Source organism: Carettochelys insculpta, chromosome 15 (genome assembly GCF_033958435.1).
Source record: "Carettochelys insculpta isolate YL-2023 chromosome 15, ASM3395843v1, whole genome shotgun sequence".
Lineage (NCBI taxonomy): Eukaryota > Metazoa > Chordata > Testudines > Carettochelyidae > Carettochelys > Carettochelys insculpta.
This window is the reverse complement of record NC_134151.1, coordinates 28692437-28715189: the sequence shown is the minus strand read 5'-3', so window position 1 is coordinate 28715189 and position 22753 is coordinate 28692437. Positions and strand designations below refer to the sequence as shown.

At 43.3% G+C, this 22753-nt stretch overlaps 1 protein-coding gene across 1 annotated transcript in view; it reads right to left on the bottom strand.

Moving 5' to 3' along the window:
* Positions 1–22753, bottom strand: part of SPOCK1 (SPARC (osteonectin), cwcv and kazal like domains proteoglycan 1) — a 610788-nt gene that overhangs the window by 190516 nt on the left and 397519 nt on the right. Inside the window, exon 5 of the mRNA XM_075009740.1 lies at positions 16253–16385. Coding sequence (XP_074865841.1) covers positions 16253–16385 — 133 coding nt within the window. The remainder of the gene's footprint in view (positions 1–16252; positions 16386–22753) is intronic.

Below are 22753 nucleotides of genomic sequence, written 5' to 3'. Positions count from 1 at the left end.
GGGCCCTGGACACATCTCTGTTCCCCCCGCCCCTCCAGCCCCGGGGTATCCACCAGAGAGGGGTACCTACCTGTGGGTCCGCTCCCATGGTCCGGAGATCCCCGGGGGTCGGAGGCCCTGCTGCTGCTCCGGGATGGCAGGAGGAGGATCTGCAGGCTGGAATCAGTGGAGGAGGAGCCCCCCTCCTCCTCCTCCTCCTCCCCCTGCCGTGATGTCCCGGGGATGGCCTCCGGGGGGGACCCCCGGGGTGCGGGGCTTACCTCCGGGCTGGAGCCCGGCTGCAGGGCCTGCTGGGGCTCGTCAGCCGAAGTGTCAAGGGTGGCCGGAGGGGAGGAGGTGTGCCGGGAGCCCAGGATGTCCCTGAGCTCCCTGTAAAAGGGGCAAGTGACTGGGGCGGCCCCAGATCGGCTGGCCGCATCCCGGGCCCGGGAGTAACCCTGCCGCAGCTCCTTCACCTTACTGCGGACATGGTCAGGAGTGCGGGCAGGGTGACCCCGGGTGGCCAGGCCCTCGGCCAGCCGAGCGAACGCATCCGCGTTCCGTCTCTTGCTCCCCACTACCTGGAGCACCTCCTCCTCGCTCCAGAGCCCCAGCAGGTCCCGCAGCTCGGCCTCCGTCCAGGAGGGGCCCCGCTGCCGCTTCCCAGACTGCTTGGTCCTCTGGCTCTGCTGGCTGCCCTGGCTGCCCTTGGGGGGGGTCCCCTGGGGGCGCTGGGGGGGCTGCTGGGCAGCCATGGCTGCTGCAGGGGCTGAGGGCTGGGCAGGCTCTGCACCGCGTGTGCAGACAGGAGCCTGCACGTTCCCTCAGCCTCCTGCAGTCAGGGCGGGGGAGGGGCCCTTTAAGGGGCCGCTCCACGCGGCCACCAGTGAGCTGCGGGGCTGGAGAGAGCGTCTCTCAACCCCCCAGCTGATGGGCGCCATGGAGGACCCGTCAATTTCGACGTTGCAGGACGCGGATCGTCTACACTGTCCCTACTTCGACGTTGAACGTCGAAGTAGGGCGCTATTCCCATCCGCTCATGGGGTTAGCGACTTCGACGTCTCGCCGCCTAACGTCGATTTCAACTTCGAAATAGCGCCCGACGCGTGTAGACGTGACGGGCGCTATTTCGAAGTTACTGCCGCTACTTCGAAGTAGCGTGCACGTGTAGACGCAGCCTTAGTTGCACTGTGGCAGCACCCAAGGGTCCAAGTGCAAGGCCTTGTATGAAGGCAGGTCACTGATTCTTAGCATCTGGCTTCAGCAGCAGGTAGACTAACCAGGATCTACACTAGTGGAAAGTCACGCCAAGTGGAGTTTTGCCCAAGCCCTCTCCCCACAAAACTGTGCTTGACTGTACTCCTCTCTTTCCTGGTGCCAGATGCAGGAAGCAAACAAAGCTGAAGGCAGAAGAGCCAGGTCTGCTGCTTTTTCAACAGCGGGAAATAACCTGAGCAAAACACAATACAGAGAGTTTATCCAGATCCATGACCAGGAGGCTGTGAGTGAAACAGGAGCAGTGCTGAAAAAATCCCAAAAGGTGCTGGTTTCCCTTGGAGTTTCATGCAAGCCAAAAGGATGCAGCAAATACCTGTGTTTTTGGAACAAGAAGTTAACAAGATTTGTATTAATAACTCAGGCGTCTCTCTTCCCCCAAGGGTAAAGCACTGCACCAAGTATATTTTCAAACAGACCGTCACCCTCCACAGTAACATCTGATGAATTAATAGCACTGTCAAATCTTACATTATGAAAGAACAGGAATTGTCCAGTAAAATTATCACTGCCTTCCAGTATGCTGATTTATTGCACCTGCCTCGTGAATTAGCTAAGCAGATGTGCTGGCTCTCAAAGAAACAGTTTATTTTTCTTATTAAAAATTACTCTAATGTTTCTTTTTTTTTTGTAAGGACACAGAGATGTCAGATAATGCTGGACATTAACACACATCATCAGGACAACAACCCTCTAGCAGTACGAAAACTAACAGATCTTATAAACTCTAGTTATCCCCTTACTTTTTTCACTATCTCTTCATATCATATATATTAGGCTATCTGCAGCAGCTGAAAAACACCTGTTTATTCATGGGCATTGTATCTGGCCAGGCAGAGGAACATACAACTTACAGGTGTGTACATTAATAAGAATGACAGTTTCTGGTGGTTATTCAAACCCATTATGCAGTCAAGGTGGGAAAGGAGTTGGGTTTTTTAAGTTTTCTTTTTTTCAGGTAATGCGCAAATCAATGCAGGTGCTAAAGTACACAAAAGCTACTCTTACTACAGTAAATAGCAAATACATAAAAATAAACAAATAAAAGACACCCTCCAATAAAGACAGGCTCAGGAATTTGTTGCATGCATTGGTATTGACAGATTGACAGAGCCAGACGCGTACCCAAAAGACATCTGCTACAAGACAGGCCTAACAAGGAAAATAACAGAACACCACTGGACATCACCTACAACCCCCAGCTAAAACCTCTCCAGTGCTTCATCAGTGATCTATAATCGATCCTGGACAATGATCCCTCATTTTCACAGACCTTGGGAGGCAGGCCAGTCCTCGTATACATGATTAAAAAGTCACTCTTCCCCATGGACTCATCTGCTTCACAAACACACAGAGCTTAGCTCCAGAATGAGGAACTTCATATCTGATTGTCTAAGATGACTTCCTTTGCACCTTGGCTTGATCAGAAGGACACAGGAGACAGAAAGCTCCATGACTGGATACACTGGCATAAGCAAAACAATTTTGTATAATCCTACGATTTCAAATGCAGGTTATATCCCTGGGAGATGACTGATGTAAAGGTTGTATCATGGTTTCTTGGGAATGTTCCTTGGTTTCTGCAAAGACCTCAGTATCCCATACATGTGGCCCTCAATATGACTTAGTATTGAATGGGGACTCTGGGATCTGACCTGGATCATCTTTTATTTTCTATTTTCACGTATAGCCATGGAACTCTACAGTAACTCCCGCGACAATAAAGGAGCAGATCTGAATTCTCTCTGGTGCAAGATTAGAATCTGGCCCTTTTAACACAAGAACACAAGATCCTCTATGATCTTTGCACAAATTGACTGAGCCAGAAATGGAAAAACCAGCCAGGAGCTGCTGATGTGTAGTTTGCAGGATTTATATGTTTGTATCATTGAAGATACCGTAAACTACGATGATGGTAACAGTTGTTTATGATGTAAAGTGCTATACTTGTATATACGCACAAACACACACTTTATTACAGTCTGAGTCAACGTTTTTCCAAACTGTCCTCCTCTGAATTGTTTATATGGCATTGTTTTTGATCATAAACAAATGGTTGGCCCGGGCTACGCAGAGAGATTAAAAGGCCCACTGTATGCTAGCACATCAGATGTATACAAGAACAGACACATAAGATGGGAGGAAGTCCACCATAGTTTAGGCTTTGTCTACACCTAAAACTTAGGTTGGCTAAGCTATGTTGCTCGGGGTGGCCGCCTTAGTTAAGCTGACAAATGTCTGTGTAGACAAAGAAAGAATTATTACTTTGATGTAGCTGCTGCCTCTCAAAGTGGTGGAATTACTACATTGATAGAAAAGACCTCTTTTGTCATTGCAGCAAGCAATGTTTCTCAACCAGGGTTCGTGTAACCTTGGGGGTATACCAAGGTCTTCCATGGGTACAGCAACACATCTAGGTATTTGCCTAGTTTTACAACAGGCTACCTAAAAACCCTAGTAAAGTCAGTACTGTCTAAAAGTTCATTCAAACAATGACTTGTTTCTACTGCTTCAGATGCCTTATGCTGAAATGTAATCACAATATTTCTGTTCCAATTCATTTATTGGTAAGGTTTCAGTAGTAGTTTTCTATGATATTTCTGCATGTTTTTGTAAGTAAGGAGTTTTTAGGTGAGATGTAACTTGGTGATCTGCAAAACATGTGACTTCTGAAAAGGACACAGTAATCTTATAAGGTTGAATGGCACTTGTTTCCAGACATCGGATTACCTTAGGACTATGTTTCTCAGCCGGTGGTACATGTACCCATAAGGGTACAAGAGAGAAGTCTGGAGGTACTTACAATTTTTTTTGAAAAAGGGGTACTTTATATAAAAAAAAAGGTTGAGAAACACTGTGCTGCAGCAACGTAACTGCAACAGTGCACCTGTAGCACTTACAGCAGTGGCGTAGCTCGCACGGCATATTGGGGTGGGCCCCAACTTCAGGGGGGCAGGCGCTCATGGTGGAGCAGGAGGTATCAGGTGGCCTGCTGCCACCCAATCGTCCAGTCCAGCCAGCATTGCGGGGGTGAGAAATGCTCTGGCCAGAAGCCCTGCATGCACATCAACTCCCTTCTTTCTCTTTCTTGGTGAGTACAAAACCATGGAGTACAACGGGTACTCTTCCTCCTCTGGTTTCATGACTTCACACCATCATTTGCTTTGCTTTTATTAAAAAATAAAAAGGATAAAGCAAAGGGAAGTCCTGTGGCACCATATAGAGTAAAAGAATTTTTGGAGCATAAACTGATGAAGTGGGTCTTTGCCCATGAAAGCTTATGCTCCAAGAATTCTGTTCGTCTCTTAGGTCCCACAGGATTTCTTGTTAGTTTTAGGGATACAGACTAACATGGCTACCCCTCTGATACTTGTCACCAGAAAGGTTAAAAATGCTTCAAAATCAAACATTTCATTTTGGTTCTAACACAGATTTCATTTGACCCCAGATGAAAATGTTATTGGGTTATCTGATCTGCTGAAAATTCCAAAAAGGGTTAGAATCTGTTCTGGTCCAATCATTTTTTTTTTAATTTTATTTTTCACAACTGCAAGTGAACTGCAAAAATATTATGCACTCAGTTGTGTTCATTGTCAGTGACAGAAAACCAGCTCTGTGGTCCGCCAATGCCCATTTGCTGGCTAAGAAACACCAGTGACGGAGAAAGCTATGCTAAAGAAAAATAGACTACTGATCCCAACAGACTACACACTATTCTGCTGTAAGGTAGATTATGGAATTCTAAGGCACGTTGAGCTATAGGCCTGAAATTTGGAGTCTTTGCAGATATTTACTAGTTGTGTTTCATAAGCTGCCCACACCGATAGCATTAAAAATTATAAAAAAGCATAAAGTTTGGTTCTTTTGTCCACTCTTTGTTGCTGTTTATTTTCTCTATTTTCATCCTGGATGCAACCTTGTTTTGATTCTTGCATCCACTAATATCAAATTAGTTACCTAATGCTATGACAACAGTAGGTGACTTTTCCATTTTCACACAATAGAGACATGATCACGGGCTTAATTAGTTTGCAACGGTTTAATTAAAATTTGCAAAACAACAATGTACCTAATTACAAGCATAATAATTATACCAATGTACCTTTCAATCTTTTAAGGGACTGTAAGTCATTGAGGTGTGTATTTTGTAATTTAAGATCACACTTATTTTCATTTGCTGATTAGTTAAGTACCATCATTGTCATGTTCAGGTAATTGCTTTATTAACTAGCTTAATTAAACTTCCTGCAAAACTGACAGCTATGTGGTTATTTTTTTAATGCGTTGCTGACAAAAGTGTTAACTAATTACATAACACTTTTTAGAAGGCTTAGCTACCTCTCTGGCTTTATTGATTAGAATTTGCAAAGAGCAGTTAGAACCCCAGATGGAAGATGGTTCAAAAGTGCCAAGAATTGTCAGACTATAAAATGGACCTTGGAGAAATTTGTATGCAGGAAACAGCAGATTCTCTTTAGAAAGGAAAACTTTTTTGAGAGAGAGAATAGTGCATAATATAAAGCCTCTCCAACTCAAGCAAGAGCTGCATTGTGTCTGTACTGAATATTATCTTTTGGGGCTGTTTCTTTTTTACCATGATTTGAAAGGATAAGGTGAAGCTGAGATTATGATAAGATTCTGTTCTTGGGGGCAGGGGAGAGGGAAGCCTCCTCTGCTCTGCCATGCTACCCTCTCGGCCTTCTATACCCAGGGGATCTCCACTTGGGGGGACTGAGGTGGTGGTAGGTAGTGGGCCCTGCTGCCTCTTGTGTTTGACTTTAGCCTTCTGGCACCTAACATGTCCTAGGGTGTGACCGAAGACACTCCCGAATACGTAGTTTGATACTGTGCAGAATGCAAATACAAAAGAGGCCATAAAAGGGGAGGGCACTACATGTGGCAGTCCAAACATTGAGGCATCTGAGACCACCAAAGAGTTACTAGATGCAGCTGAAACAACAATCCCGAGTTAATTTTGTGAATAGAGCTATGCCCATCTTCCTGTACCTCAGCAGTAGTTGCAGTAAACACAGCACAGAATCATAGAATACTATAATTGAAAGGACCTCAAGAGGTCATCAGGTCCAGTCCCCTGCCCTCATGGCAGGACCAAGCACCATCTAGATCATCCCTGACAGTATATCTAACCTGATCTTAAAAATCTTCAAACAATAGATTCCACAACCACCCTAGGCAATCTCATTGCCTAGGTCAACATTAGAGGCAAATTTTCAAAAGAGGTCAGGAAAATATTTGCAAACACTCACAACCAGGGACAGATTTTCAAAACAACTGAGCTCCTATTTAAGAACCCAAATGAGGTCTGGATTTACAAAAGTGCTCGGCATCCAGCAGTTCCTGTTCTGTCAAAAACATACTTCCAAAAGAGCCGAGCAACCCACATGCCCATGTCTTGAGAAAGTCTGTCCCCAGCTGGTGTTGATCTAGCCTTAGTGATCTTCCCACTTTTCCCTGGAGATTCCTGAGCCAGGAATTCCCTTTTACTTTTAATTTCAATAATAACCTTGGCGTCAGTTAGCATTAGCTGCTCATGGAATGAGAGATGCTGTTATATATGTGAATTCTTAACATATAAAGTGCCAGAAGACGGCACTCAAGAATATGCAACCTAGTCTCTGGGTTTCGTAGGCCATCCCTCATTGTGAATACATACAGTCAACTCCACGAATCACCAGCACTGTGATTAACTTAAGAAAAATGCTTCCTTCTCATTCACTGCTACTCAGTTTGATCCCGACAGGAAGCAGTACCTATTTGTACAGCACTTTGAAGAGCATACAGGGTTAGCAAAGTTCTTACCAGGCCTGCCGACAGCTATTGCAGGCCCCAGGGCAGAACAGTCAACGGGTCCCCATGCACACACAAGTCGCATCCATGCAGATGTGACATTTGGGCTGCGCTGCTCTATGTGCTCTCCTGGCACAGCCAGGGCTACCAAGTCTAACTACAAACACCCAATGCCCTTTCCCCATACCCTGACATGCCCCTTCCCTGAGCACCCATGTCTCTCTCCTGTCCCTTCTTTGAGGCCCTGCTCCCCACTCAGTCCATCCCCCTTTTCTCTGATGCTCACTAACCCTGACCATCACTCACTTGCACTAGGTTGGGGTTTGGGACAGGGCGAGGGGTTTGGAGGAAGTTTGGGAGCAAGACGGGGTGAAGGGTCAGCCTCTGGGAGGGAGTGGGGGTGTGGGCCAGGGAAGGGAGTTGGGGTTAGGTGGTTGGTGTTTACCTCAGGCAGCTCCCGAAAGTGATGCGGCTCCTGGGTGGGTGCCAGCGGGATGATGCCAGCCACTTCCAGAGAGGTGCGGAGCAACTGCAGGCCGGGAAGGGAGACTGCCTTCCCCTCACTGTGCTGCTGATGGCAGCAGCCAGGGGTTCTTTGGCTCTTTTAAATTATCTGGTCCCCTGGGCAACTGACCCCCCCCCCCCCCGAGTTCTACATATTATCACGGAATACAAAACAATATGGTTATACCACCAAATTTTGTCATCCAATTTGTAACAACAAAAGATTTTATTGCCCTTCAGGAATGACTATCGACATTGAACAACACCATAAATGTTTAAAAAATCCACATTTCACAGTTAACATGTTGGAAGTCACTGCCCAAAATCTTCTTGACACTTGTCCGTTTTTGTAAAACGCCAACAACTCCCTGCCCCACCATCATGAGCTCTCTGAAATACTGAAGTCTAAGGTCAATATCCATCAAACCAGTTACTGTTGCTCTATTTCTGCCTTAGACACTGATACCATACTTTGAAGATATGCCACCAGTATTAAATGGAAACTTGATGAAATAGCTGGATGGACAATTCATATCGAGATATTATTTTCTGAGTAGTCATGCTATAACTGGGGAAGAGCAAATTGGTAACATTAGCTCTACTCCTCATCCAACTACAGGACAGGATGAACCAGCTTTCCTCAGTAATTAGTTCCTTTTAATTCATTTCCCTCCCTCCTCCCCATGTAACACCAGGACACTTACAAGCCCCATACAAACATCACTGGGAAGAGTCTTTCATGATATTTTAAGTGCACAATGAAGTGCTTTGGTGTAGCCATCTCAAACCACAGTGGACACATGAATCCATCACCTATGCACAAAAATTATTTTCTGTCTTGGAGAATCCTTTGTACTCTGAAGAGACTAGCAAACTTAACTAGGACACATTCCAGTACAGACAAATTTAGATCAACTGCAAACAGTATTACTTATCTAAACTGCACTTGGTGCCTGGTTAGCGGAGTAGATGACTGGTGTATGTATTCATTTTAAATGACTTTGTCCCAAAAATAGCTGCTGCCCTCTATCCTTTGGCAACGAACTTAAGAACAACTCTCTCATTTGTTATACCTCTGCCTCCATGATATCATCATGTACATTATTTGTGCTGTGTCCGTCTGTCTGTCTGCCCAAGCAAGATTCTACCATGTTCCCCTGTCCACACTGTGCTGGCCCCAGCCTATCCCCCAGCCAACGGACCAACCCTCTCCCGGCCAGCACACACCAGTCCCACCCAGCGTAGGGTCCATCCCCGCTCCCCAATGGAGCCCCCCTACAAGACTGTGCCAGCATGGGGCCCACCTTCCCTGGTCAGCATGGGGCCCATCCCAGCTCCCCTCAGTAGAGTCCTCCCTTCACAATGCCAGTCCTAGCCCCTCCCCTGGCCAGCATGGGGCCCAATCCAGTTCCCCCAGTGGATGCCCCCCACTGTGCCAGCCCCACCCTCTCCTTCAGCACAGTACCCAGTGGAGCCCTCCCTCCACACCTTGCAAGCCTCTCCTCCAGCCTGTGTGGGGCTGGACCAGCTCCCCCAGTGCAGCCCCCCTACACTGCGTCTGCCCCTTCCCTAGCCAGCATGGGGCCGAGCCCGGACTTCCCAGTGCCTCCCCAACTCTGCCGCTCCTCTAGCCAACGTGGGGCCCGGTGCAGCCCCCATTGGAGCTCCTCCCTAGCCAGCACGGGACCTGGCTCAGACACTTCGCATGTGCATTACCACAAGTTTCTGTCTAGAACTTTCTTCCAGCTCAACTTCCGCTTGCAAGCAGCACTACAAACAGGGCCTCTAGTTATACTTACGCAAACTAGTTTATGCAGGTGCAAACTGCATGCTATGCCCACTAAATACACATGTGCACGAATGCAAAACAGAATGTTACATGTCCACCTCACATGAAGGGGCATTTGCATGTTAGATTAGCCACAGTACCTCTGGTAATACTCACCAACATTGCTGCACTGAAAAGGGAGGAACCAAAGGACTGCAGCTGGGCTTTAGGAACTACATATCGTCAGAAGGATAATTGGAGAAAGACAAAACACTCCCTTGAAGTCCCCTGTGAAGTTGCAACCTTCTCAGTTTGTAAGAAAAAATAACCCTTGATAGTTACTTACAATAAACATTTTATTTATTAGGACATTTAAATGTGACCTTTAGTTCTGCAGCAGTCCTTTGAAAGTATTAAGATTATGATGAAAATAAAACACTCCATATGGTAACGAGCTGAAATAAAGGCCAAACCTATAAAAGCACCTGCTTTTGACAAGCAGACAAGAATACTAAGTAAAACGATTGTGCATTAGACCTGTCAACTTCAGGTTTTTTTCCCCCTTAGAGTTGAGCCCTAATGTACAATTTGCTAATATGTAACAGCTACTTAAGAATGCAAACGTGGGAGCTGATCTGAGTGCAGCTATATGATTTTAGAGAAGCTTCTGTTTGATGGCAGGTGCAAGCTCCTGCCAAGTGCTACTCACAGAAAACACTTGGTTTTGTATGTGGTGAAATTCCTCTCTCTTTAGCGACATTGCGCATTTGCTGGCCTCAAGATATCAAGGGCCAAAACATTCTGATATTTGAATGGCATCTTGCCACATAAGTCAGGCCATCAAAAAGAGAATGCCATAAATTAGTGCCTACGTTCTAGCCTCAACAGCAGAATTTATGTGGCAGCTGTGGTGATTTTAGGATGCAGGTGCCATGGCTGGACTCCCAGTGGAGTATCAATAAAATCTTTTAACTTAGCGTAGTTGCTACACAGAGAAAGTAGGAGGTAAAGATGCCTATACTCAATTGATTTGAAACCAAACTCACTCAATTGCTGTGGACTCAGTGCAGGATAATCTCTAAATTATGAGTAAGTAAGAGGAATTAAAAACTGAAATGACTTCTCTCATGCTTATGATCATTAAAGTAAGTACCCTAAGGATAGGGTATTTTGGAAAGCCAGAAATACATATTCACCTCCCTTCTAGATATCAAAAAAGAAGAAAAAAATAGACTGGAAAAGCTACATGGGAACGTGTTCTGGTTATTCAACAAACTTCTAGGGGAGATGATGCAAGTCTTTAGGAAATGCGGCACAACTCTCCCTTTTTGAAAACGCCTTTCTACCATTAAAATGGTACTTACACCCTATCTCCCCACCCACCATGAACTTCCACCCAATAAAAACAAGATGAGAACCTGTCTGAAAAAAGCAGAAAGACGGGAAAAAGAACTAAAGTAAATTAACATGTATTTTTTTAAAATAATCAAAACCAAACTCCCAACTCCAAACAGAGTAAAGCGAGAAGCTCTAAATACTCCATGAAGTCCTTTAAGGAAGTTACTATTGCTACTGATTGCACATGGGAAGGTGCTCAGGTGCTACGGTGAGGGGCAATGGTATAAAAGCACAAGACAAGCCTATGCCGTGAAAGAGGATCCTGCAATTCAGACCATTCAAATTAATGTGTGGCAAGATTGAAGACAACATCCATCTATCACACCAATTGTTGTAGGGGCTGACAAACAGGCCTGCTGATAAGGGGTGGACATAGGAGGTTGCGGGGGGTGGTGCTCCAGGCCCCTTTGAAGTACTGCGGCAGCGCAGAGGCTATGAGGGAGTGGAGGCAGCCTAGCACTGCAGACTGAATGCCCTAGGCCCTGCCCCTTTTGCCCTTGGTCCTGTACCTTCCAGGGTTCAGACCCAGGCCCTCTCCCACCTTGCCTGAATGTCTGTGGCAGCTGTCGGCCCCAGTGCTGACAGAAGACATTGATCTTAATCAATGGCCTGATTTGCAGAGGTGCTGAGCACTCACACGTCCTATTAAAGGTAACAAGGCAGCTGACTCTGCTCAGGGCTTTTGAAAACCAAGTCATGAGTCCAAGATCTATGGTGCTTCAGAGAAGGATTCTGCCACTACATCACGAAAGGAGGCATCACCGAGGGGTTTTCTTTAGATCTGCAATGGCTCCTAGTATTTCTCCAGATTTTAAAGCCAGCAGGGACTACTATGTTAAGATAATTTGATCTTCTGCGTTACACATGTCAGGGAACATCACTCAATAATCCCCACATCAAATTTGTAATTCCTGTTTGAGCTCTGTTATATATATTTAGAAAACCAGTCAACCTTGATTGGAAGACCTCTTTTTGGGGAGTAAGGACAAAGGATTTCTGATCTCTTCCTTAAGATTAGAGCTGGCTGGGTATTCTCTATGGATTTAAAAATAAAACTGAACAAACAGAAAATGAAGTTTCAGCAAAACTGAAATTTTCTATAGGAAATTCTTGATTTTACAGAATATTTTTATTTTATTTTGTGACCATCTATATGAAATATTTCCTTTTGGGTCAAATAGAAACATTTTGCTTGATCTGCTTCAATGTCAATCTCTTTTTGTTTAAGCTGCTGCCATACCATGAGGAAGCTGACATGGGGCATCTAAGTCCTCACTGGACCCTATTTCCAAAGATGTTCCAGAATCTCTGCTCTAGTTGAAGTACCACGGTGCATCATGAGAGTTATGTGATCTTAGTGCATCATGGGAAATGTAGTCTGGACAAGGAACTCAGCTGACAGAGAACAGTGAGGACATGGGACATCAGAGCCAGTGTTCCCTCCAATTTTTTAACACCCACTGGGTGGAATCAATTTTGTTGTGTACCAAGGCATGTGTGGATGCGCACCACCAGTAGAAACACACGCTGCTAGCTGTTAGTGCTCTGCTAATCAATTGGATGGCACTTCAATTTCTTCTGGGCGGCTGCCCAAGCGCTCAGCTTACAGAGAACTCTGATCAGAACTAAATTTCCCATGAGACATGGTAGCAGATACAGGGCACAAAGATTAATGCTGAACTATTTCAACATATCTGAATCAATCGTTTCTACCTCTTTCTGTTATTTCTGCTCCATTTCAACATTTCACATGTTTTCCTGATTCAGGATGAAAACAGAGGTCAAAATATCAGAATTTCCCACAGGATAGAAATTCCAGTTTGCAACCAGATCTAAAGTAAACTTGCCAAATAAAGTAGCTCTTGCACCAAAGGCAACCAAGCAGAGCTTTGTGGAGACACTTATAGAGAAGGCAGGAAGCCAGAGTGTTCTATGGGCTACTTTAATTATACACACTGTATTGCAAAAGGTACCACAGCTATATAGTCTTATAATACAGTGCAAAGTACTATTCCAGCAAATTGCTAAGACAGCAGATCAGTTACTTGTTTAATAAAGTTCAAGCATGGCAGTATGCGGCTTCTGGAGCTGACATGGTCGTTCAAGGCTTACTGATCATTACATAGTGCCAGGAGAGTGTTCAATCCAAAGGGGATTTAAAGAAAAGCAACTACAATTGTGCAATGTGAGAAGAAGATAAGTCTTCTGTGCTATCCAGCAATGAAAGCAATCAAATGTACTGTTCTCCAGCAAATGGTAGGTAATGCTGGCAATAATTTGAAAACTTTTAAGCAGAGTTTCATGGTACACTGCACTGTTGTTGGTGCAACTGAAAAGTCTGACAAAAATGTAGCTACTTCTCTTACAACTCTGGGGACCTGAGCAATTTATATATCTAAATAGAGAACAGATCCAGATAAGTTAGGATTGCTTACTCACAAATCTGCTGCAAATCTATCAGGACTTGCTCCCCAGTCTGACACACAGAGTGCAGAAAGTGGGGGCCCATCATACCTTAAAAATACCATACCTGTAAAAGGCTTTTCTTAAAAAACTCCCCAAGGTCACAGAATCCCTGAACCTGGGGGTAGTTGCCACTACCACCCAAGTGAAAAAAAAAAAAGCCCTTTAACTCAAGAAGACACATTTGGGATGTCTCCCTGTGGGGTACCTCAAGCTCTTAAAAGCTTAGAAACAAGGAGCTGTAATCTGATAGCTGACTTTTCAGCCTATGCCATGAATACACACAGACTCTTCTCTAAGACACAGGTATCAAATCATTGCCTTAAAGAAGTAATTTATTTACAAAACAGGAGAAAACAACTCAAAAACATTCCAGTTGAAGCACAGAGAATTAACTTCCCTAGGTTTCAGCTTAGAAGTTACAGAATATAGGGGAAAGAATCAAGTCATTATCCAGAGCAACTGAGAAAGAAGTTCATGCCAATTTCAAAATAACCATAACCTGATCACATTAACTATCCATTTCCCCGCTACTTACATATCTATGGTGATTTTGAGATGGCCAGGACATTTACTGGATTCATTCAATCTGCTCAGGAGCAATCATTTCTCTCTGTGTGCCCTCTGCATCAGCCACACAAATACCCTTCAGACTGCAATTGTTCTCAAATTTAAAGAGTTTCTCTTCTTTCCATTGACTTATTTGGTTGCCCCCTGTTAAGAATCCTGCAGACCTTTTCCAGGTATTCCTTCATGACAATATCACTCATAACAGGAAGAGACTAGTGAGAAATAGTCCTCCACAGAACATTCAACAATTGGAGTGATTTGATACATTCATTAGCACTCAGTCCCATAACTTAACCACATTATTTGATGAATTTATTACATCAGTGGTTTTGGATCAAAAAGTATGTGGTCATAAAAAAAATAGTCAGAAGAGGTCAACTAAGACATCCAGTGCTCAGGCTGAGTGACTCAAATATACTGAGCCAATGAAATAGTATGACTGAATAGGCAACTAAACCCAGATTACGACAGATTGACCAATTTGTTCTATCTGATGATGCTCCATAGGGCCAAGAGGAGGGAAAAATAAACATCAAGGTGACATGAAAACCTGTTTTGCAGGGCAGAGAATTGGGGTGGAGGGGAAAGGAGAAATCAGGGAGTCATGTACTGTGTGGTTATTTGGGAAGAAAGGCTAGTAGCTGGGACAGCGCAAGCAGCTGTAGAAATGTCTTTCAAGTCATTTGACTGCAATTTCACAACCAGCTCCAGGTTTGCCCAAGGCCAATCACTGATGATGAGAAAATATCATACTGGGTGTCACTCCTGATGCATAAACTTACTGGAGGATGACAGACATTAGACTGTCATTAAAAGTGACATGTTCTGTAGACAGCACTCTTTTTTTTTTTTTGAGATCCATGGATGTGGGTTGAGATAGAAAGGAAAGTGCTCTTTTTTTCTGTTGGCTATGGGGACAGAATTGCTGGGTACCTGGGCTAGGTGGAGGCCCCCAGCTCTGCACTCCTGGAAGGGGTGGGGCCTCAGGCAGACTAGATGGCACTGGGGGCTTGCCTGGCTCTGCTACCCCTTCAGCACCACCTGGGCCTCTGGTTGCGATTTAAAGGGCCCAGGGTTCTGGATGCTGCTGCTGCCACAATATTGGAAGCTGGTAATCATGGACCCTTTTGAATTGCTCAGCCCTCAGCAGCTGTCCCCATTGCCCTCCTCACCCCCTCATCAGGCCTGTGGGTATCCATTTTCTACTATAAAACAGCAGTTTAAAGGGGACACGCCAAAGCCATATGCTGATATCAACAACTATCTGTATTTAAGGATGGAATATTTTATTACACAGAGGTGGTGAGAGGACAAGAATTGGTTCTTACTGACCCAAACTACCTGGCGTTGTTCTCCTCTGATACAGTCCAGGACTTTCTGCTACAGATCATTTTATTTTCCTATAACTTCTGGGCCATCCTGAAACTTTTAAAGGTAGTTTTACAGGCTGTCAAGACTTATTCTGTCTGTTAGTAGAGAAGAATCTACCCCCTAAAGACATTAGAGACATTCCCTAGACATAATTCCCCATGCCAGGTTCATGATGTATAAATATAGAGCTCTGCATTGTACAAAACCTGGAAGGCTTAATACCAACAGCATGCGATTTGGATTGCTGAATTAAACATGGCTGTGGAACTGGTTTCTCCTACTGAATCCAGCCCTAAGGCAATCATATTGTCAATATAACACTGGGTCAATTTACACCTGCTGGGTTCTGGGAGTACTTTTTTCCTCAACTATAATGTATGCTATTTATGGAACACAAGAATGTTAAAACTATGCCTTACATGAACTGTAGTATGTTATCCACACAACAGGAAATCCATCTCAGAATGACATTGCCATTCTGAGAACAAAGCTGGCAATGAGAACTGTGCCACAAGTTCTGTTATCTAACCACGCAATGAATGAAATGATTGAGTTCCATGTCATCACTGTGTAAAGCATTTCACCACATGGGGAAAAGAAAAAATATAAGGCAATATGGAGTTAGTGGATGCAGAAAGGGGCATATGCAATCATACATTGGTGTTTTCTCCAAGTACTACAAGCATAAAATCATCAGTGTATTTTAACACAGGTTAAACATTTAACTGTTCCTAAGCACAGGAGGTCAATATTGTTTAACAGCATTACCAATATGTCCTCTGCTTACTGGGCTTTTAGAAGACGTGTAGGAGTAAATTTAGAGCTAAATAACAGCACAGAACACTGAGAGCCAGGACTGGTGGCTGTAAACAAACTTTATAGGTAGGAAACTTGGCCACACCTATGCTAAGTGGTTGGCCAGCTAACTAAAATCATGCTGGACCATGGATGCTGCTAGACCAGAGAGTGCTGGCCTAGAGAGTTCAACCTGTATACAGAAATACATGCCCTTAGCAGGGGTGTCAACAAACTATTTTAAAACTTCTTGTTTGCTATACCTTGTACCTCTCCACATTACATCCTGGGTGAACACTGCAGCCAAAGTTTCAGATTTACCTTGGAAGTGTACGTATGTCCATCAGAGCCACAAACTGGGCTGGCATGCATCACTGGGCATGGCTTGCACTTGACCAAATTGGCCGGTCCAATCCGGTGTTTCGGAGCCAGATTTCCTTTCTTTTGCCAAAGGCTGGAAAAAAAAAACAAGCAAAAGATACCAGGCTTGGAATATGTGTGTGGAAAAACAAGAGCATGAAGATTTCCCCTGTTTATTTACTGCACTCATTTTAAAAACCCTGAAAATTAACTATATTTCCTACCTCTGGACCCAGAATATGAAAAAATTATAGCATGCCCTCAACAATGCTTAGGCAGCTCTCTTTTAACCGATAATTCATATACTGTACTGTTAAATGAATGACACTTACCTGCTATATTTTGCCTTATAACTTCAAAAGAATTTAATTAAAAATGTAATACAGCCAATGCTTGCAACATTCCTATGTGGCAGGAAAATATGGTGATCATCCTCTCCAACTTGTATTGGGAGAAATAATGACACAGACCAACTGGTTTTTAACTAGGGTGACCATCCGTCTTGTATTGGGCAGGATGGTCCTGTATCTGGGATGCCAGAAAGGCGTCCCTACTTATTGTTTAAAAGGGACTAATTGTCACGTATTTGGAGCTACCACCCCCAACCAGCCCCCCGCCTCACTTCCCTGAGCCTCGAGGAAGCCGGGGGAGATATGGGACAGGGAAATATGGTCACCCTGTTTTTAACCCCTGCCTTATTTGGGTCCCTGTGTTTGTGCCAACAAAGAACTGCTTGTATAACTTGACAATTTTTTAGACTTCTGTGTAGCTGATTGCAAACCAGGTAAGTGCACATCTAAATGACAAATTCTGCCTGCCACTCTTGTGTTCACAGAACGGAACACAGGTTTCCATAATCTGCCCCAGACAAGTGAAAGCACTTACAAAAAGTCACACATTAAAATCAACTCTGACAATGACTTCAGTGTTGGAGCTTTCCTCAAAATGCTGAACTGTGAAAAACTACTTAAATAGAATTGTTTAGATGGAGCTCAGCATGAGAGTATGTATAGCAATAACTTAAAGGCAAAAATCCCTTCAGAAATGTTGAAGTTTACATTGAAATTTTGGAAATATGGAAATGCTATTAAGATCAGCCAACCAATTTTTGCTCTGTAGTGGCATCAGCTTCCATATTCCCTTCTTTGCAATGTATATTGTTTTTTAATCAAAACCATTTTAAAAGAATTTTAGAAGCCAAAAAGCAATCAAGAGAGAGAACACTATCACATTTCCTTCCTTCCCTTTATATGATTTTATAATCTTTCTGTATATGTGCCTTTCCCAAAGCTGCAAGGAGACACAGTTACAGCATTTCAAAAATGTGCATGAAACCTTTTGATTTAAATATGTTTGAAAAAGAAAAAATGAACACTTAATAAATGTAACTGATTGCTAAAAATTTAAACCAATAGCTTCTTTTTCCTGTTATGAAATGTGTCATATATTATAATAATTTACATTACCACTAAGTAGTGCACAGTGTATGTGGCACTCAAAAAAGAAATAACCATTTTTCAGCAGTGTTGAAAGTCAGAGATCCTGGACTCAGGGCCTATTCTTCCAATCAGAGTAGCAGAATGACATAATGGTTATCTTGTACAGTACTTGACTGGTTGTAAGTAATGTAATTCAGTATTCTGTTGGAGTGGTATTCTTTGTAAAACAGAGACTGGACTCCATCTTGGTATGTAGCTTGAATTCAGCTCTTAATACTATAAGATTTTACAATTTAAATTTTTAAATCATAATAATATAAGATTTTTTTTTCTAATTCACCTTTAGCTTTCAGGCCCTGATTTTTTGATCAGAGACCACTTGCTCTTGCTTGGTAGATCCCAAAATACGGTCCTCAAAATTGCATTGCCTCAATATGTGGCTAGACAGATAGCTATTCAGTCATGTGGCAGTGCAAATACCTGATTAATGTGTGTGTGCATGGCATATATGCAACAGAACAAAACGAATGAATGAATGAGCAGCAACTCAAGTATTTTTCTTTCATCATTAAAAATATTTGTGCCAAGAAGGCTTCCTAGGCTCCCCCTCATAATCCTCCACCATCCTTAAAGAGCCCAGATCACAGCAACACTGTGCATTTTCAATCCTGACCAGTGTTTTCAGGCATTGCGTTAGATCATTATTCAAAAAACACATTGATACGGTGCCATTATCATTGGCATACAGCAGTAAGTGAATAACAAGCTACTTTAATTAACCATGAGCCACGGGCACCAGACAGATAAGTTCTTCTCTTTCAGGAATCAGAACAGATCAGACATTGACTTCATTGCAAATACAAAGAAAAATAACCATCATCATACTGCTTTGTCCTTACAGTATAATATAAAATATTTCATCAAGCAGTTTAGCTACAAATGCATTCCAAAGCACCACTGAATGACTTGATCACACTTCTAGAAAAACTACATGGATACATTTTTAGGGCAATTTTGCTACAGATTGCAATAGACTACACAATTCAAACTTGGCTGTAATGTTACCCTCAGCTGCTAAAATAATACAAATTTTATTCTTTTATTTCAGATCAAGTTTTCTTCCAGTCTAACCTTTGTCACAGTGATAAATAATGCTATTAGAAAGTGTCCACAGAAAGAACTCCATCACAATGTTTTAAAACTTCAACAATAAGAGCCCAGTGTCAGCCAGCATTCCTTTGTAATCTTAAAGAAACCCTCAATATATGGCAAATTTCACCTCTTGACGAGCACATTCAAGTTGCAGTTACCAACATCCGAAATACTCTCATGCAAGCATCCAGAGATCGCAGCTCTTATCGGTCTGAAGCTTTGCATCCAAGTCCAACTGACTATGGACCCAAATCTGTGTGGCTGGGGAAGAAAAATCAAGCTCCTGACAAAACGGTCAAATGTCCTGAGGCAGTCTAGCAAGACTTTGGACCCATCATGGGCAATGTACTAAGCAGTCACCGTCAAGTTTTGCCCTATCACAGAATCGACTAGTGACCAAGTGATGCATCCTGTTTTGCTTAAAAAATATAAAAAAGACTAAATAATCTCTAAGTGGAATTGTTAATAAATACAAAGTGAAACACTGGGCTCCTCTAATGTACAATATATAAATGGAAGACAAGAAAGACAAGTGATCAGCCCAATCTAGAGTGATGTAGCCAGACAAAGTCTCCCCCTTACAAGCCAGCTTGCTCGCTGCCCGCCCCCCACACTGAGGAGCACACAGGGCATGGAAATGGCTGCTGACATCAGTCTTTGATGCCCTCATTGAGGCCCAGATGTACTAGCTCATCGTGACCCTGAGAAGCAGAAAGTACAGATAGAGGGCTAACAGGCCAAACTATCAACATGAGAGGGGGGGAACCCTCAAGAAATCACCCCAGCTGGCATTGATCAATATGATGCACACACACAACCATCCCAGAAGGGGAAGTGCCCCGCCCACACAACAAGAATGTCCTGTACTCCTAAATTGCTTATCTCCTGTCTTACAAGTGCAAATTAAGTAAGAAATGCCCTTGTAACAAACTGGTGTCACAAAAGACAGACCAGTACGATCTGGCACCCTAGATAAGAAAGAGAATACGTAACCCAAAAGGGGTATAAAAGGTGGGCCCAGCAGAACTCTAACTTTGAGTGCATTCCACCAACTACCTGCTGGCCGGGTCAGGTGATTGCCTCCCGAGGTCCACAACTGGGGACGCCCAACCTCGTATTCGTCTTTCCGCAGAATTGAGTGACCAATCCGGCTTGGCTACGCTGGTATCAAGAGACGCAGAGAGGGTAAGATACACCCATGCTAGGTCTCCGACTTTTCTGTGCACAGCTAAACAATTAGAGCTCTGTAACTAGACGTCGTTGTATCAAGATATCATTGTGTTAGATGGTAACAGATATCTTTGTATTGGATTGTAACGTAACTTGTTAACACCTGTACTTTGCTAGCATATAAGAAGTAAACAATAGCCTTTTGTAACCACACGCTTATAACTGTAGCTTAATAAACTTGTAACTAGTTAAGCTCTGAGCCTCACTGCTGTTAACCCTTTTGTCACTGCAACACAGCCGGCACAACAAAAAGAACTTTAACCGTTTGGTTACTACAGCCTGGCCGTGGGTGAGAGTGCTAGGAGCTGCCTGCTCTAACAGTAAAAAACTGGGTTGCTTAGGACCCAGGGAGTACCTCACCGCACATTACCCGGCCACCGGCTAACAAGTGATCAGCCCAATTTAGAGTATGGTTTTCAGGTATTCTCTCCCTACTCAAAACAAAAAAGCAATTCAGTAGCACTTTAAAGAGTAACAGAATAATTTATTAGGTGATGTGCTCTCATGGGACAGACCACCTTGATAATAATTTTTCTGATTTGTCAACCTTGATTACTATTTTTGGTTCTCTGTGCCTTAAATATTGAGTCTGTTCTGGTATGGCTATGATGGGAAGAAGTAGGTCTGTCCAATTAAAGCTCATCACCTAATAAATTATTTTTTTAGTTTTTAAAGTGCCACTGGACTGCTTTTTGGTTTTGCTAGTATACAGACTAACATGGCTATCTCTCTGTTACTATCTCTCTACCCACCTAGAGTTACAGCTTTTGGCTGAAATTTTTAAAGGTGCCTAAGGCACTTATGCACCCAGCTACCCTAGAAAATCTTAGCCTTATCATATAAAAATCTGGCCTTTGGACTTTTTTTTTCAGAAGTATTTAGATGCCTAAAGATCTTTACAAATCTGGTACCAAATCCTTAAGACTCACACCTCAATTCTCAGTCATAAAGAATTTTGACAGAATAAGGATGTCAGAAGTTGGCCCACAGTAGAGCAATCAGGTTTGTCTTATGTTGTTGTGGGTTTTTAAAAAGTTAAGCAGCAACTTTATCCCTGACTAGCTCAGCCGAGGAAACCACCTTTTGCGTCTGCTGGGGATTTCTTACAAAAATCAATGGGTATGGTACTTTCAATTTTAATTTCTCAGTAGGCAGCTATGCTAGTGAAAGGGTATTTTTAGTTTACCATTTGCAATCCAAGATTACATGACTTTAAAGTAGTTAAGATTAGTATTTAAATTATTAGCCATGTACAAATTAATATTCAATCAAATAAGTGATTTGGTAATATGATGTTGGCAATTACCCTTTTCTGTACAAAAGTAAGCAGCGTTTATTGTGCTGTTTGCTTCTAAAGTGTCATGAATATTTTACCTTCTGGAGCTGTTTCCATTACAAAGATTTTTTGTCACTTCAGCCTGACAGGAAAGCGTGTTCATTTACCTTTATCAATGTGCCCTGCACAGTTCTGGGAACGTATAAACTTAGAGTCAAAATATGATCTGTCAGAATACAGAACCTGAGAGGAAAAGATTTTCTTTCCTTATGCCCATCTATTTGGGGATATTATCTCATATATGACATTTATATTATCTCAGAGGGTTAAAAAGATTACTTTTTGAACACCCACAGAAAGATTCCTGTGGTATTTGCCACATTTCTCACTGAACAGAAGCTGCTTGAGTTAATGACTATTATGGGAGTAAATTGCATGCAAGAACTACAACTGAATACTAACACACTGAGAATTCTGATAAGTATCAGAGAGGTAGCCAGGTTAGTCTGTATCTTCAAGAACAACAAGAAATCCTGTGGCACCTCACAGACTAACAGATATTTTGGAGCATAAGCTTTCGTGGGCAAAGATCCGCTTCGTCAGATCTGATGAAGCAGGTCTTTGCCCACGAAAGCTCATGCTCCAAAATATCTGTTAGTCTATAAGGTGCCACAGGACTTCTTGTGGTTGTGAATTCTGGTGCTACTCTAGGCCTGCCAGCTGGGGAAGGGAACTGACCCATGGCTCAGCAATTCAAAAGGGCCCAAGGCTCCCAGCCACTGCTACTGTTGAAGTGGTGGTGCTCAGAGCCGTGTGCCCTTTAAATCATCTGAGTTGGCGAGGGATGTGTAACTACCCCCAGCTCCTCCTCCCATCCTTTCTGGGAGTGTGGAGCCCTCACCCCAGCCCAGGAGCTCAGCAATTCTGTCCATCCCCTGGGCTACTCACTTCATTCCTTTCCAAATCCATTTCTACCATTACATTGTCATTTAGGTCCCAGTCCTGTAAACATTTACACACAGGCTTAGTTTCATGACCACGAGCAATGCAGATGGGACTACTTATATTGAGTAAGCACAGAAGCGTTTGAGGGATCAGGGCCTTTGGTTCCATTCTAGCAAAGTACCTTAACACATGCTTAACTTCACTGAATTAGTCCAACTGCCATCAATGACGTTTGAAGAGAAGCATCCAGGCATGTCCGTGGATAATTTCAATGGTATCAACAGACTATTCAGATACTTGAAATTAAGCCTGTGCTTAATGTTTTGGTAGGCTGGTGCTGACAAACCTGATGCTCCAGAGGCACTGACTAGTGGGACCTTGAGCCACATACATGGTTTAAATTAATGCTTTTCTTGAAAC